This window comes from Caretta caretta, chromosome 9 (genome assembly GCF_965140235.1).
Source record: "Caretta caretta isolate rCarCar2 chromosome 9, rCarCar1.hap1, whole genome shotgun sequence".
Classification (NCBI taxonomy): Eukaryota; Metazoa; Chordata; order Testudines; family Cheloniidae; genus Caretta; species Caretta caretta.
In genome coordinates this window covers 28,769,847-28,786,190 of record NC_134214.1, presented here as the reverse complement: position 1 = coordinate 28,786,190, position 16,344 = coordinate 28,769,847, and the positions used below count along the sequence as shown (strand labels likewise).

Sequence of the window (16,344 nt, the reverse complement as noted above, 5' to 3'; positions counted from 1 at the left end):
CCAAGTACAAAACTTACAAGACACAAGGAGAAAATTAATGTAAATACCATACAGATAGCAAGGACAGTGCCAACAAAGCTATGTCAGGATAGAGCACTTCCAAGATGAGCGTTGTTCTAGCTGCAGGCTTGATTAATTAGGGATATCTGAGTTTCTGGGTTACCTAAAACTAGTTAAAGTCAACAGGAACAGAGAGATATGTTGTAACTGATCCATAAGTAAAAAAGTAAATAAAATTATTTAAGATGAAGATCTTATCTGTTGGAAAAAAAAGAAAAGAAGAATATACACAAAAGTGAATTCAAGAGATAAAATGTAGTAGGACAGCCCTGGCGGAGGAAAACTGAAGCAGCTGAACTTGAAGAAGCAGTTTTGGTGTAAGTGTAAATAGTACTCAAATTTGTGCAATTAAATACCAGCAAATAAAAGGTGCAGAAAATAAATGGGGAGGAAAAAGCATGTGCCGTATGCAATTTTTACTCTCTCCAACTCAGTAACTTTCCTTTCATAATGAGTTCACCCAAATGAATGCAATGGTGCTACACTTTTATATTACTAAAAAACCCTCACAATCTTGGGGGAAAAGAAAAGGAGTACTTGTGGCACCTGAGAGACTAACCAATTTATTTGAGCATAAGTTTTCGTGAGCTACAGCTCACTTCATCGGATGCATACTGTGGAAACTGCAGAAGACATTATATACACAGAGACCATGAAACAATACCTCCTCCCACCCCACTCTCCTGCTGGTAATAGCTTATCTAAAGTGATCACTCTCCTTACAATGTGTATGATAATCAAGTTGGGCCATTTCCAGCACAAATCCAGGCCCTCTCACCCTCCGCCCGCCCCCCCCCCCACACACACACACAAACTCACTCTCCTGATGGTAATAGCCAATCCAAAGTGACCACTCTCCTTACAATGTGTATGAAAATCAAGGTGGGCCATTTTCAGCACAAATCCAGGTTTTCTCATCCCCCCCCCGCCAAAACACACACACACACAAACTCACTCTCCTGCTGGTAACAGCTTATCCAAAGTGACCACTCTCCCTACAATGTGCATGATAATCAAGGTGGGCCATTTCCAGCACAAATCCAGGTTCTCTCACTCCCCCACCCCCATACACACACAAACTCACTCTTCTGCTGGCAACAGCCCATCCAAAGCTGGAAATGGCCCACCTTGATTTTCATACACATTGTAAGGAGAGTGGTCACTTTGGATAAGCTATTACCAGCAGGAGAGTGAGTTTGTGTGTGTGGTTTTTGGAAAAGGGGGTGGTGGTGTGAGAAAACCTGGATTTGTGCTGAAAATGGCCCACCTTGATTATCATACACATTGTAAAGAGAGTGGTCACTTTGGATGGGCTATTACCAGCAGGAGAGTGAGTTTGTGTGTGTGTGGGGGGGGGGGGGGGGGGGCGGAGGGTGAGAAAACCTGGATTTGTGCTGGAAATGGCCCAACTTGATCATCATACACATTGTAAGGAGAGTGATCACTTTAGATACGCTATTACCAGCAGGAGAGTGGGGTGGGAGGAGGTATTGTTTCATGGTCTCTGTGTATATAATGTCTTCTGCAGTTTCCACAGTATGCATCCGATGAAGTGAGCTGTAGCTCACTGAAAGCTTATGCTCAAATAAATTGGTTAGTCTCTAAGGTGCCACAAGTACTCCTTTTCTTTTTGCGAATACAGACTAACATGGCTGTTACTCTGAAACCAATCTTGGGGAAGAGAGTGGAAACAACAACTCAATTTGACAAGTCAGATGGCCTCCATATACCTCAGTTTAAATGTGTATTTTATTACTTCTCCTAGAGCTACTAAGAGGCTTAACTAGTTTGTAAAGACCTTTCACATTCTCAGAGAATTGCCATTGTAAGCAGACCTGGCCAAAACTCAGGATTTTTGATTAATCAGAAATTTTGGCATTTCAAAATCTCGTATGGAATGAAACCAAAATTATCAATATTTCTCACAAACTGGAAATTCTAAAAAACTATTGTTTTTTGGAAACAATGATGTTTCTGAAACAAAATTTGCTCTCTGGGACTACAGCAGAGGTAAAACTGAGAAGAATATCAATTTCATCCAGCAGCTGCCAGAGTGACCAGGATCTGTGGCTCCAGGGTAACCACACCATACTTACCGCCAAGGGGCGGAAACCCAAGGGCTTCTAAACTCATGGGTTAGCTGGCTCCCCTGGAGTCTGAAGGCTCTGGGGTCCCTGACCTGAGGCAGTATGCATGGCAGGGTTCCCCTGGAGCTACAGATCCTTAGAACCCAACCCAGGACTTCCAGGCTCCTAGTTCTGTGGCAATAATCCTGAGAGCTCTCATGGCTTCCCAGCTTCCTACTGCAGAACTGGGAACCTCAGCTGAGAGCCCTGGCAAAAACCCAGTTTCGTAGGGCTTCCAGACTCTGTGCTGCAGAGCCAGGACCCAAGACCCAGTTAGAGTCAGGACTTCCAGGCTCTTAGCTGCCTAGGAGCCTAGAAACCCTGGCTGACCAGAGCCATGGACCTTGCAAACCCCAGGGCAGCCCACATGGTGGGGATCCTCAACAGCCTGCCAGGCAAGCTTACAGGGTTCCATTGGGCTCTGCCAGAACCCTGCTTGTGATGTGGCAAAAGTTCATCAAAACTTTACTCATTTTTGTGAGCAATTTCAAGTTTGAAAAACCGGCATTTTCCAGTTTGTTTGGGAAATTTCCAATTAACTCTAATTGTAATTGCATATTGCTATTCTAATAATATTAGTGTTGTTGTATACAACTGAGTTAACAGATCTAGCGCTAGCATGTATTATTCATAATTCAAGTACTATTTTGTTGTTTAAATTTTACTGTTACCTTTCAAAAGTTTATGTCCTTCATTTTTCACACCAGTGACAACAGATTCCTAAGGAAAAACAACAGTTTATTCTGTAATGTAGTAACAACTAATAGTGTAATATGGTAGTTACGGGTTTAATCTGAACAGATAATTATTTTTTTGCGTGCCAAAGATTGGTATAGTGTTAATACATTAATCAAAAGCTTAAAAAGTTATGGAGTTTAACACATTCATATAGTAAAAAAAGCAGATACACCAAAAGGGAACTGTAGACAGGCAGAAAGAAAACTTTACATTACACAGGTATATTGGAAGGAAAATAAACCACTAAGCTTTTCAGACTATTCTGAGCCCAAACACAAAGTATTACCACGTAATTTTGATGCAATCATGGGTTTTTTTTTTAAAAAAAAATTCTAATTCCTGTACAGATTACAAAAAAATAATCAGACAATGCTCGTACTTACTCTTTCCACTGCATAGTTAAATAAAGTTATGGAAAGGGAGTGAGTGCAGCAAAACAGACAGTTGGATTAGATGATCCAAGAGGACCTTTTCAATCCTCCCTCCCCCCAGCCCCTTTTTTAAACTATTTGGTAAGATGGTGTTCCACAAAGTAAATAAATCTGAGGTGTTTCCCCCCCACATTCAGATGCTCTGCTTCATATTTTAGGTATAGTCTCTTCAATGCATGGGAATTATGTAAGCAAGTCCTTAGAGGAAAATGTACTTATTTGTGTATTCACGACAAAAGGAAAAATTTTAAAAATAGACCTTTATATTCTATTTTATATGAATTAACCCAATAGAACTTGAATGAAGTATGTTTTCATGATCTAAGTTTAACTCTTCCCTGGAGTACATCATTTCAAAGTTCAAACACACAGACTATTTTGTTTCAGAATATATTTAAATTAAGTCCTCTAATTATATCTGACCTGGCGGTGTAACATTATACCATTCTGCTTCTTACTTTGTATTACTGGATATTAGAAGCATAAAAAGCTCATATCAACTACAAAAATGATATGAGGTTGCCATAACCATAGGGGTAGCCTAAATTCCTCCTGAACTGTAAGGATTAAGAAGCTCAAGTAACCTGGTTGGCACCTGACCAAAGGAACCAATGAGGACAAAAGAGACTTTCAAACCGTGGGGGGGGGAGAAGAGGAGGAGGAAGGGGCTTTGTTTTGGGTTCTTTGGGTTCATTCGCTCTCGGGACTGGACATCAATCCATGTTCTCCAAATCTTTCTAAACAAATCGCTCATATTTCAAACTTGTAAGTAACAGCCAGGCAAGGAGTATTAGTTTATCTTTGTTTTCTCAACTTGTGAATTTTCCTTTTGCTAGAGGGAGGTTTATCCCTATTTTGTTGTAACTTTGAAACTAAGGCTAGAGGAGATTCCTCTATGCTCTCTGAATTTTCTGCTAATCTGTAAGGTTAACTACCAGCCTAAGTTTATTGAGGAGATTCTTTTACCTTTTTCCTCTTTAAATAAAATCCTTCTTTTTAAGAACCTGACTGATTTTTCCATTGTTCCAAGACCCAGGGGTTTGGGTCTTTGATCATTTTGTAACCAATTGGTTAGGATATTATTCTCAAGCCTCCCCAGAAAAGTGGGTGTATAGGCTTGGGGGAATAGGACTCCAAGTGGTCCTTTCCCTGATTGCTGGTTAAATCACTTGGTGGTGGCAGCGATCCCAAGGCAAGAAATAAATCTGTGTCTTGGGGAAGTTTTAACCTAAGCTGGTAAGAATAAGCTTAGGGGGCTTTTCATGCGGGTTCCCAAATTGTACCCCAGAGTTCAGATTGGTAAGGAACCCTGAGAGAGGTAAGGATTTTTGATTACTTGCTAGAAGAAATTATTTCACACACACAAAACCCTAGTCACTGTGTGTGTCATCAAATACGTTTATAAAAAAAATAAATAAATAAACACTCACCTTATGCAACTGATCGCTTTTAATCTTTTCAACAGAAAGAGGTTTGCCATCATGAAAGTTGGTAAGAATCAATGCAATTGTTGCAAGTGTTTTACCCTAGATAAAATGCAAAGGATAGAATTTATGATTTTTCCAGAGATAAGTCAAACTGTATTCAAATACACTAAAGCACTATACATAGTTACCAATCCCATATCATCAGCCAATATTCCTCCAAGTACATTTTCTGGTCGTTCTTTTTCAGCGAAGTTTGTAAGTGTATTATAGTAGAAATTATTTTTCTCTTCCCAAAACAGTGGCAACTCCTTACTGTTCTCACGTGAAACCATCCAAGCTAAAGCCTGCTTTTGGTGTGGGAGTAATGGTGTTCCAACAGCCTATAAGTCAAAAAAGGAATGTTATACCTCTTTCACATGAAATAACCCTCTTCCCTTTGGGAAGTGGGGGGGGGGGGCGGCGCAGGGAGATAACATTTGATTAATTGCTCTCTTAAAACTTATTTAAATTAACTGGTATCTAGGACAACTTATTAGTCTAGCATGACACTGCTAAACTTTGAAGATGTGTATAGATGTTAAAAAGAGAGTTTGTAACACAGAATTTAAGGCCTGATTTAAAAGCCTATGTAAGACTTTTTCAATAGAACAAATACCTCTGCTCCTTCCATTTCATGAGTTTTATCATCTTCTTTCAGATCTTCAAACAATTTGTCAAACTCACTTTTAAGCTGCAATGCATAAACACAGAAGTTGCAATTAAACTCAACTTCTACATTAAATAAATACTTGATGACATAACGGATGCCAGTCACATGGCCATACGGATACCCAGATCTCCAAATGACTCCTGGAGTCACTAGAATCTGTAACTGCTGCTACTGGGGAGGTAGGTAACAAAGAACATGTGGCAACCTGAAAAAGGAGAAGAAGTGGGGGAAAAGAGCCACATCCATATTCCAGCTTGGCATTAAAATATGCATTAAAATAGGATGAGGTATACCAGCACAGCTGTGTGGAAAAAAAAATCTTCACACTGCTGAGTACATCTTCTTGTGAACTGTTTGAAATGGGCCACCCGGATTACATTGGCTTCATTACCACTACAAAGTATTCTACTGTTGAGAATAGTTCATTTCCACCTTAATGGAATTGTCTCGTTAGAACTGACCCTCCCACTTGGTAAAGCAACTCCCATCTTTCCACATACTGTGTATTTATACCTGCCTACTGTATTTTCCACTCCATGCATTGGATGAAGTGGGTTTTAGCCCACAAAAGCTTATGCCCAAATAAATTTGTTACTCTAAAGTACCACAAGTAGTCCTCATTGTTTTTACACATTGTGTTTCTTTTAATTTTAAATTTGCGCATTTGATAGCACTTTGTGTCCAATTGGTTTCACTGCTGCTGTATGTAAAGCCCACTGAAACAAGGTATAGAAAAGACATTTAAGAAAATAGGAGAATGGCTTTAAAACCATAAAAACTGGCAAATGGACTCTGGAGCAGGTGTAGTAGCTGAACCTAAATGGTTAAAAAAAACAAACAAAAAAACCCCCCAGATTTCAAGTTGACTGTGCCCTTTAAAAGATATTTGTTTCAGAAGGGAGAAAAACAAAATACTTCAGTGCTCATGAAAAAGGACTAATCCTCACTTTTATGAGCAGCAAGTTCCCTTTTTTAAAAGTATATATTTTCAACTAACTACCAAAAAAACTACCACACACCTGTTCTGTTGTCATCTGCATAGCAGCATGTCCTGGAGCACTATAGCTTGGTCCAGCTCTCCCAGAAACCCAGCTTGATCCAAAACCAAATTCTGAACCTGTGCTCCATTTAGAAAAAACACAAACACAGCAGTTAGAGACTTGGCTTGCTCAGATGACTAACAACAGAATATGGTGCCTTTTTCTCCCCATTTGTTTTTTATTCAACTATGTTCAGTAGAAACCAAAAGTTTTTACCAACTAATGGCTATTTGTGACATATGGGAAATGACTATGAGCGTAGTTCCTTGTGAAGAGTTGTATTGCTTACCAGTTAGACTACTAAAACATTACAAAACATAAGAATAAAAATGCCTAACAATTCAATGCACAATTAGATCAACAAAAAAAGGAAAGTGCTGAATAAGATTTTGCAAGTATAACATATCAAAGCATGACTTGTTGATTTCAAGAACTCTGGTACAAGGAGTTTCTGGAAAAAAAAATGTTGACATGATTACATTTCTGTTATAACATGGTTTGATTCTTCACCATGCAAAAAGATGAAACTGTGTTCCAATCACATTCAGATCAGGACTATAATATATTCAAAACAAAGATGAAAGAAACCGTACTAAAGCACTTACCGGTAATTATAATCTACATTCTCAACAATTTTACAAAAACACAACTTTACTAATGTCAACATTATACAGTAACTCCTCACTGAACATATAGTTATATTCCTGAAAAATGCGACTTTAAGCGAAACGATGTTAAGCAAATCCAATTTCCCCATAAGAATTTATGTAAATAGGGGGGTTTAGGGTCCAGGGACATTTTTTTCACCAGACAAAAGACTATATTATATATATATCCACACACTGTGTAGATTAGATAGATAGATTTAAGCAAAATTTAATATTGGTACATAGCGATGATGATTGTGAAGCTTGGTTGAGGTGGTGAAGTCAGAGGGTGGAAGAGGGTGGGATATTTCCCAGGGAATGCCTTACTGCTAAATGATGAACTAGCAATCAACTGAGCCCTCAAGGGTTAACTCACTGTTGTTAATGTAGCCTCACACTCTACAAGGCAGCACGAATGGAGGAGGGGAAACAGCATGGCAGACAGACACACACACACAGTGTGTGAGAGAGAGAGAGAGAGAGAGAGATGCGCATTGCCCCTTTAAGTACGCTGACCCCACTCTAAGTACACTGCCTTTTTGAGTAGATCAGCAACTTGAGATGGAAGCTGCTGCCAGGAAGCTCCCTCCGTCCTGAGCCCTGTCCCGTCCCCCCCCCACTCTTTGGAAATGAGGTAAGCGGGGTGCAGGAGCAGGGGGGAGGGGGACACCCTGACATTAGCCTCCCCACTTCCTCCCCCCCGCACAACAAGCAGGAGGCTCTGGGAAGCAGCTCCAAGGCAGAGGGCAGGAGCAGCACATGGCAGTGGGGGGAGGGACAGCTGAACTGCTGGCAATTGATAGCCTGCTGGGCCGCTGCCCCACAGGGAACTTAGGGAAACAGGGGGCTGCCGGTCCACCCTGGTTTCAAGCCCCCATCAGCTAGCAAGCAGTGGACAAAGCAGGAAGCTGCCACACAATGTTATAAAGGAGCATTGCGCAACTTTAAACGAGCATATTCTCTAATTGATCAGCAACGTAACAATGGTAACAGGGATGACTTTAAGTGAGGAGTTACTGTATGTTCATCCACCTTTAAATTATATAGCAACTCTATGATCTATCCCAGTCAGAAACAAGGAAAAGAAATGGGCCTAATTCTATGCCAAAAGCCAACAGGCTCTCTTTTGCACACCTGCAGGGGAAACAATATTTTGGGTCAACACTATGAAAAGAATTAGCATGAACATTTGATCCCCTTTCTTTCACAAGGAGGTTAGTGATACTACCACAATTTCCAGGGTGAAAGACAGAAAAGGGTTAAAAAAAAAAAATTCCAGAGGATAACAAACATGCTTTGCCACAACCATCAATCACTTTTTCATGTCTACAAAGTCAAGGAAAACCCACATTATAGCACAGATGGAGCACAACTGCATATTCACTATGAACCCAGATCTGGCCAGTTTGGGGCTGGTCATATTCCCAATGAATCCACAGGAATATTACCATTGACTTCACTAGGAACAGGATCAAGGCTTTAAAGTCTCTTCTAATGACTGGGGTTTTGCAAAGCTCATCTTTAAAATATTTTAAAGACAAAAACTAATCTATAACTTACTTTTTGAAGGAGGAGCCAATTTAAATCCATGCATTTTCAATTTATCTAGAACAGGTTGCTTATTTTCTTCTTTTCCCCAAAAACTCATTTGCACAGGCATAGTAAAGGCATTCTGTGCTCCATAAGGGACAACCCTTAAGAATAAAGGGAAAAAAGGAACATACTTCTCACTTAAAAAGTAAAACATTTCATAGCAGACTCCTACGGAGAAAACACAATTAATACTTCCATGAAATAAAGAACCTGTTATAATCATTAGAACACTGAAACAGTAAGTCACAAGTTCCACCAAGGAAGCAGACTCCTAAGAAAACTATCAGGCATTCATTGTCATTCTGTGTGTCACTATGAAACCTAGAATTTCCATCACGTCAGTGTCAATGATATGGAAATGGCTACAAGCATGGTTGAGAGTTCTTTTTGTTCAGACAATCATCACGTTGAATCATCAATGGAATCTGTGGTGTGTTACCAATTTGTTTTAAGTTCTCAGCCATTTTGACTTCACGAAGTATTCCTATGTGACACACAGCTACAGTAAGACAAGTATTTGTGCCATACCAGAGTCCCTAGACCATCATGATATCAGAGGGAACTCAATCAATCATCGTTGCTCTACAGCTAATTTTCATGCAACGATTTCAATTGGCTGTATGAGGCAAACTGCACAGATAGTGGATTACCAGGCCCAAGTGCTATACCCATGCAACAGCACAAGCTTTCAGCTTCTACTACAGTATTAAATACACAATGGGCCAGATTCTCATTTGTCCAAAGACCTATTTTACACCACTATGGCAGCATATAACCATGCTTAAACTAACTTTATGCTTATTTTAAGCCCCTTTATCCTATCAGAATAGTGTAAAGTGCCCTTAGCATAAATAAGAATAAGGCTCAAAATAAAGTATTTTTATATGGTATTAATACATTAGAGATGGAGCAGTTAGTTCCACAAAAGTTACAGCTGCCTTAACACTTTCAATTATAAGATCCAGTTTTAGTTACTTACAACTTTTTGAAACTTTGCCCACTCAGGCTAAAGTTTTCCATGCAAGATGTCTGCCTGGGGCTGAATTTTTCTGGGAAGTTTCAGCAAACACATTTCGACTGCTCCTCAAAATTAGTTTAGGGGAAGTAATAGATTTAAAAAAAAAAAAAAAAAAAAAAAGCATGGGCAAAATAATGTTACAAGTATTTCACTGGGGAGCTCGAGTACTTCCATTCTTTTGGAGCAGGGACTTGAAATTTAGCAGGAAACAAAGACACCAGAGTGCCAAGAACAGAGCTAGGGAAATTTGTAATCAAATTTTTTTTTGGTGAGAGGGCAAAAAACTGCAGACTTGACAAAAACCCTTTCACAAATTCATATCAGTTCTGTCAAAGTTGCTCATGTAAAAAAAAAAAAAAAAACCTGAAATTGAGAAAAAGTTAAAACCTTTTGTTATGACATTTTCTATGGGAAATGTTTCAAATTTTTTGGTTGAAAACAACTTTGTTTCAAAAATTTCCTTTAATTTTATAAATAAAACCAAACATTAAAAAACGCTTGAAATCAAAACAAAAAGTTCTGTTTTCGGTTGTCCTAGACATTTTATTTGACCTAACACATTTTTTCCCCAGTTTTCTGGAATTGCAAGTGAACCAAAAAAAAAAAAAAAAAATCCATTGTTGGCACAGCTCTAGAAATGTTCCTTTTGCTGTCCTCCATGAAAAAATGTCCAAATTTGGCCAAGTCAGAAACCTACAAAAATATCTCAGTTCCCACATGCTCAGTAAACGCATCTTAGAGGCTGGCAGCATTATTAACAAGGTTTCCAGAGGATGCTATTTGTGAAGGACAAAAACAAAAATGACAAGAAGATGAGTCTGCAAAGAGAACAAATATAGTTTAAAATAGTGCCAGAGTGGGAGCTGGGATGGGTGAAGAGAATGGAGAGCAATCACTTGTACAGGACAGTTTACACTTTAAGAGCTCAAAATCTGAAGACAATGTCCAAATTTAATAAAAACCTAAAAAAAAAAAAAAATTATTTAAATAGTTTCAGGATTTTTCCATGCATCTCAGCAGGTATTCGGATTTTTGGATTATTGGAGTTTGGCACTAATAGTCACAGAAAGATAGTATTAGCAAGAGTTAGCCAGGACTGCCAAATTTTCATGACAATTTTACAAGAACACTTTTACACTGATTTAACGTTATATAATTACTACTTAACATTGAACATTTTTCTGATTGTTACTGCGAATTAAATCAGAATCAAAAACTGATTCACAGCCACCTATAATTAAAAATTTGCAAAATCACAATAGTGTTACAAATTTTGTCATTTTCCAATAAGACATTTGCTCAGAAGTACCAATTTTATTGTATGTACATGATGAGAAACTTTTTGCCACATTCACTTTCAGGGAAGGGGGAAAAAACAATTTTCTTTTACAATAAGTCTGTATAACGTAAATATAGAATTAGTCCAAATTCTTCCCACAGAAGAAAAATGATCAGTGAAAACAATCTTTTGTTTTTGTTGAAATTTATCATGGAAATATTTTAATTTTCTGAAAATACTGAAAGATTTCAGCCAAAATCTTTCTGGTTTGGAACAAATATTTTTATGAATAAACAAAAGTTTTCCGTGGAAACGAGACATGGGGGTGGGGGGGACACATCATTTAGTCAAAAATCCAAGTTTTCCATCAAAAAAGAGTTTCAAACAGAAAATTTTTCACCCGCCCTACTAGAATGCTTTGAAGGAGCCAAACCACTGTGTAAGAATTACAAAAGTACGCTTTTGTCAATTCAACTCTCACGGATGCCTCTAGAATGTCATTTACAGAGGAAAACGAACTGCAATCTGGATGGTTCATAAAGGAAGCCTATAGCCTGCAGCTATGACACTTAAATCCTGTTATGGCAGCCTCACTGTTACTGTCAGTAATCTCAGCGAAAGGATATACATTTTAATTGTTGCTACATAAAACATACTAAAAATATTAAATTGCCATTCCCTTATAAAAATGAAACTAAATATTTCATCTGCCCACTTACCCTTCAACTATTGCTAGCTTGTTGTCCATGATGTACGCCAAGGGTGCTGCAAGTTCTTTTTTGATGTGGCCTACCTGGTTTCCATTCACATTATTTACTTTTACTGCATTTTTATCATAGAGGTTATTGGGCTCTCTCTGAAGTGCAACCATTTCATTATTGTTAACCTGCAAAAAAAAAAAAGAGCACAGACTTGTTTAGTTACAAGTTATTTACAGAAATACCTAAACGTATAGCCATTCTGAAGCTACATTTAAAGATTATTTTAGCATAATAGGCTGTTTTTACCTCCAGTAATTCTTTATTCAAAATACTAAAGACTTTAGAAGTTAGGTAAGAGGTGGGCTTTAGAGTCCAAGCTCCATCCTGAGCTGCAACTTCAAAGCACTGTCTACACAGCTATTTTTAAAGCACTGGCACAAACCCTGTTAGGCCAAGTCTGTTGACCTGGGTTGGTAGGTTTGCTGCCTGCAGGCTGGTTAGACATACCCTATAATACTTTGTACTTATTCAACTCTTCTCATTTGCAGAATTCACGGCTCCTTACAAAAAGCTAGTAAACATCATTCCCCTTTTACCATTGGAGAAACTGAGGGGCAGGTATGTTAACTGACTTGCTTAAAATCACGTGGGCAGGATATACAATCCATGTCTCCTGGCTTCCAGTCCTATCGAAGTGCTATACCATCAAGTGTCTCCTCCATCCACCAACACTGTCAAGACTGTGGCTAGGAGGACTGAGCTAGCTACAAGTATGTTTGCACAGTCCTAAATGAGTGTAGTCGGAGAAAGCAGGAAGGGGACGGCGCTTTGAGAAGGGAAAACACCTTCCCTTCTACTACGGTCAACTTCTTGGGGGCTGTTCTTATCTCACCTGAAGCTAGCTCCAGAGTAAATACCTTAACAATTCCTGAAATTTAAACTGCGGGTTTAGACTACTGAATTCTTCTCTTGGAACTGTGTAGAATCTTAAATGCACTGATAACAAATGAATGAGAAAACCCTAGGACTTGTCAGAAAATTCTGGAAAGCTGTGCAATTTTAACAACAAAAAGGCAAAATGTTAAATTTTTGTCCCACTTTTCAACTACCTCTGCTTAATAGCAATTTATTATTCATACTGCACTTACAACCCCTGTGTAATAACGTAATCCAACCACATTTCCTCGCAAGGTTCCAAATAAGACAGCTGAATCCATATCTTCATCTGTCCCAGGAATGTCATCTGTACATAGAAAGTCTTCTAACCCAAACTGAGAATAAAAATCACGAGAGGTATAATGGGAATAGTTCCTATCTCCTCCATGATGGGCAGATTGTAAGTATTTCCAGGCAGAATCTCTGCAGAAAGACAGAATAGAAGTTATTTGACATTATATTTAAAAGAGTAGTCTGAATATTTCAGTTACTGTTGATCCCCTTTTATAAGTGTCAATTTAATTTTCCCTTTTATAATGTGAATATTTATATTTCACATCTTTATATAATCATTCTACCTTACCTGGCAATTTTCTCCTAAGTTATACCCTTAAAAAAACTGTCTCCAGGACATTATAGGCTCACACAAACAACACATAATCAAATTATTTTTACTATTTAACTGACTAGAATATAATCTTCAAGCACTCAGAAAAAGAGTCAGCACTGTAGAGTAGGATCTTTTGGCTGCTTTTAGGGCAAGATTGAGCAGCAGGAGCAGATGACTAAAAGATCTTCATTGTTTTTATTGCTTAAGACTTTTTTTGCTGCGTGGGGGATCAAAAGAGCAAAGGGCAGAAGAGAGTAATGTCTCACACAACAGAGGACCAGAATACTGAGTTGGTCAGGGTTTCTCATGCTCATGGGCTTATAATTTTCCGCTAAAAAAGGATACACAGACTTTGCCGTGGCAAAAATGCTTTCACTTCATTCTTCAGAAAGGGCTGGAAAAAAGGGAAACACTGGCATTTTTTAATAGAACACTTCCCTAAACTTCACTTCCCCCCATGTTCCTAACTTTGTCAAAAGTCATAGAGAATACGCAAAAAAATTATGTTTTTCCAACTTAACAGAGTCCTCTATAATAAGTGCTTTACAAACATTAGTTTATTTGCCATGGGTTCTCTCAAAGAGAAGAGTGGCTCTTCTCATTGATAATACCTGATCACTTCTGCCTGACATCACATTTATGGACTGTCAGAATCCACAAGAGACAGCAAGTCTGAAGTGATATAAACAAATTATTATCTGCATTAGAAATCTACACTTTTCAGGGGAGATACAATGAGGTACAAAGCCAAAGCATAAGTTGCTTTATTGAATACAGTACACTTCAAGAAGTAAAGTTATTACTTTTATAACATACTTTCCAACACTTCTGAGACAACTGCTCAGTCCTGACATATATAGTCATACTAGATACTCACAGTAAGAATTTTCACCAACCAGGTGAAGATTCTCTCTTATTCTCCTTCTTTCTTATTAGAAAGAGAAATCCTCAATAACACCTTAGTATATTGTACTTTTTGGCTAACTCACAAAAACTTCTGTGACCACGTATGTCAAATACATGTATTCACATCAATGCAAAGAACAGTACTAACGCTTGCCGAACTTTACAAAAGCAACAAAAATGAATGCTCAGTGCTTTGGAAGGCTTGGCTGTTAACAGTTAACAGCATAGCACATTATAACTTTGCACAGCAAGACCTTCCTGCACAAAGGTATTATTTACTTAAATTATCTTAAACTACTGTCAGGGAGTGTGACTAGGCTTGCAAAGGCTGTGTATCTGGAGCTTTGTCAGGATCAACTTTGGTTTCTTTTGCATAATGTCACTCCAAAATTAGACTAATCCTGGCTGAGTAACAACCATGGAATCAGATCCACAATTTAGCCAAGGTTTACCACAAAGTCATCTAAGCTTTGCCCACCTGAGGGCTATACTAGCAACTTGTCAGTTCAAAAGCCACATATATGTTGTGCCACATACCTCTTATGTTCTTACAGGACTAAACTGGCATTACATGGGTGTGTGACAGGGAAAGTGAAATAGGCAATCAACTCCAGCAGCTACTGGGTTGACACGGAAGGGAACACATACCATACCCGTATAAAGGGTGGCTGAGCAACTGCTTCAAGGTGTGCTTGCTTCCTGTGGAACTCCAGGTGAATCACCCATAATTTCTGCTGAGACGCCTGAGGCAGCACTTTCCTCTCTATATACTAATTCAAGTAAAACATGTGCTTTAAAGGCGCAATCCTGCCCTGATTTTGGAAATGTGCTGGTAGCAGAGAATAATGACCTAAATGCATTAATGTAAAATGTGTATAACTGAAGTGGGATGCCAAGATTTAGGGAGCACTAGAGCCCAGCTAAGGAGAAACAACAGCCCTCACAGGATGGGTAAGGGAGGATGGAAGAGACAGGCATCTCACACCAGTGAGAACTGCTCGCACTCTCTCCATTATATCTGTCACATGCTCTCAACACTACAAATGATAACTGTCTCCACTCTAAAAGAAAAGGAGGACTTGTGGCACCTTAGAGACTAACCAATTTTTTTGAGCATGAGCTCACGAAAGCTCATGCTCAAATAAACTGGTTAGTCTCTAAGGTGCCACAAGTCCTCCTTTTCTTTTTGCGAATACAGACTAACACGGCTGTTACTCTGAAACCTGTCTCCACTCTGAAACCTGCCGCCATAATAGCACCACTAACCCCTCCTGGCCCAGGGTGCCCAGCTTCCCCCGCCCCGCCCCGCCCCGCCCCTTCCGCTCCCCAGCCCCCACCCAAGGCTCCCAGCCCCGCCCCGTCCCGCCCCCTCAACTCCCCCAGCCCCCACCGGACCAGGGCCTAACCCTTCCCCCAGCAACCGGCCACGCTGACCTCAGTTACACGAGACCTACCCCCGCCTTCCCATCCCGGCCTCGCCTGCCCGCTTTGCCCCACGCCGGGCCTCACCTCATGAACATCCAAGCCATGGTGCTGCGGGAGCCGCCGCACGCCGACCGTGACACAAGAGCAGACCCAGCGCCCGGCAAAGAGCCAGAAGACGCGCAGCCCTCCAGTGACATCAATCCCAAGCCCCGCACCGTCAGTGCGGCGCTTAGCGCTCCCAGCCTGACTGACGCCAACAGCACCAATCCCACCCAGGGTTTCACAGACGCCAGCCAATGAGAACAGGCCTGTGAAAGAGGGGCGGGACTTTCTTCATGCGTTGTCTCTGCGACAAGAGCAGAGCCCCCAAACCCTCCATCCGCTGCCTCCGCAGTGTCCCTCCGCCTCCCTTCCACCGTCGCTGCGAGGAGGCTGCAGGACGGACTGGTTGCAAATTAATCCCCCCTCACCGTAAGCGGCCACCCTGCTACTGGCATCTCTGCCCGAGGTGGCCTTCGGTGGGCTCCCTGTTCGACACAACACTCATGTTGCAAAGCGTGCAGAGAAGAGATGCAAGCAGGGGGTCAAGGTCGTCTGGCTCACCTGCCTCCTACAGCTCCAGCTACTTGGTTTATCCAAGAGCAGGTTAAGATCTGGCTTAATTTCATTGTGGTCTATAGCTACCTGTATGGGAAAGA

The 16,344-nt window shown here is 40.1% G+C and overlaps 1 protein-coding gene across 2 annotated transcripts in view; it reads right to left on the bottom strand.

Moving 5' to 3' along the window:
• The window catches only part of HLTF (helicase like transcription factor), a 49,343-nt gene extending 33,449 nt beyond the window's left edge, over nt 1-15,894 (bottom strand). For both annotated transcript variants that reach the window (XM_048862823.2, XM_048862824.2), the window contains exons 1-9: nt 15,731-15,894; nt 12,918-13,128; nt 11,788-11,954; nt 8,739-8,872; nt 6,511-6,608; nt 5,438-5,512; nt 4,971-5,162; nt 4,786-4,881; nt 2,858-2,906 (exon numbers count right to left, since the gene is read on the bottom strand). In XM_048862823.2, the coding sequence (XP_048718780.2) occupies nt 2,858-2,906; nt 4,786-4,881; nt 4,971-5,162; nt 5,438-5,512; nt 6,511-6,608; nt 8,739-8,872; nt 11,788-11,954; nt 12,918-13,128; nt 15,731-15,843 (1,135 nt within the window). In that variant the 5' untranslated portion in view covers nt 15,844-15,894. The remainder of the gene's footprint in view (nt 1-2,857; nt 2,907-4,785; nt 4,882-4,970; nt 5,163-5,437; nt 5,513-6,510; nt 6,609-8,738; nt 8,873-11,787; nt 11,955-12,917; nt 13,129-15,730) is intronic.
• Nucleotides 15,895-16,344: the final 450 nt, after the last annotated feature.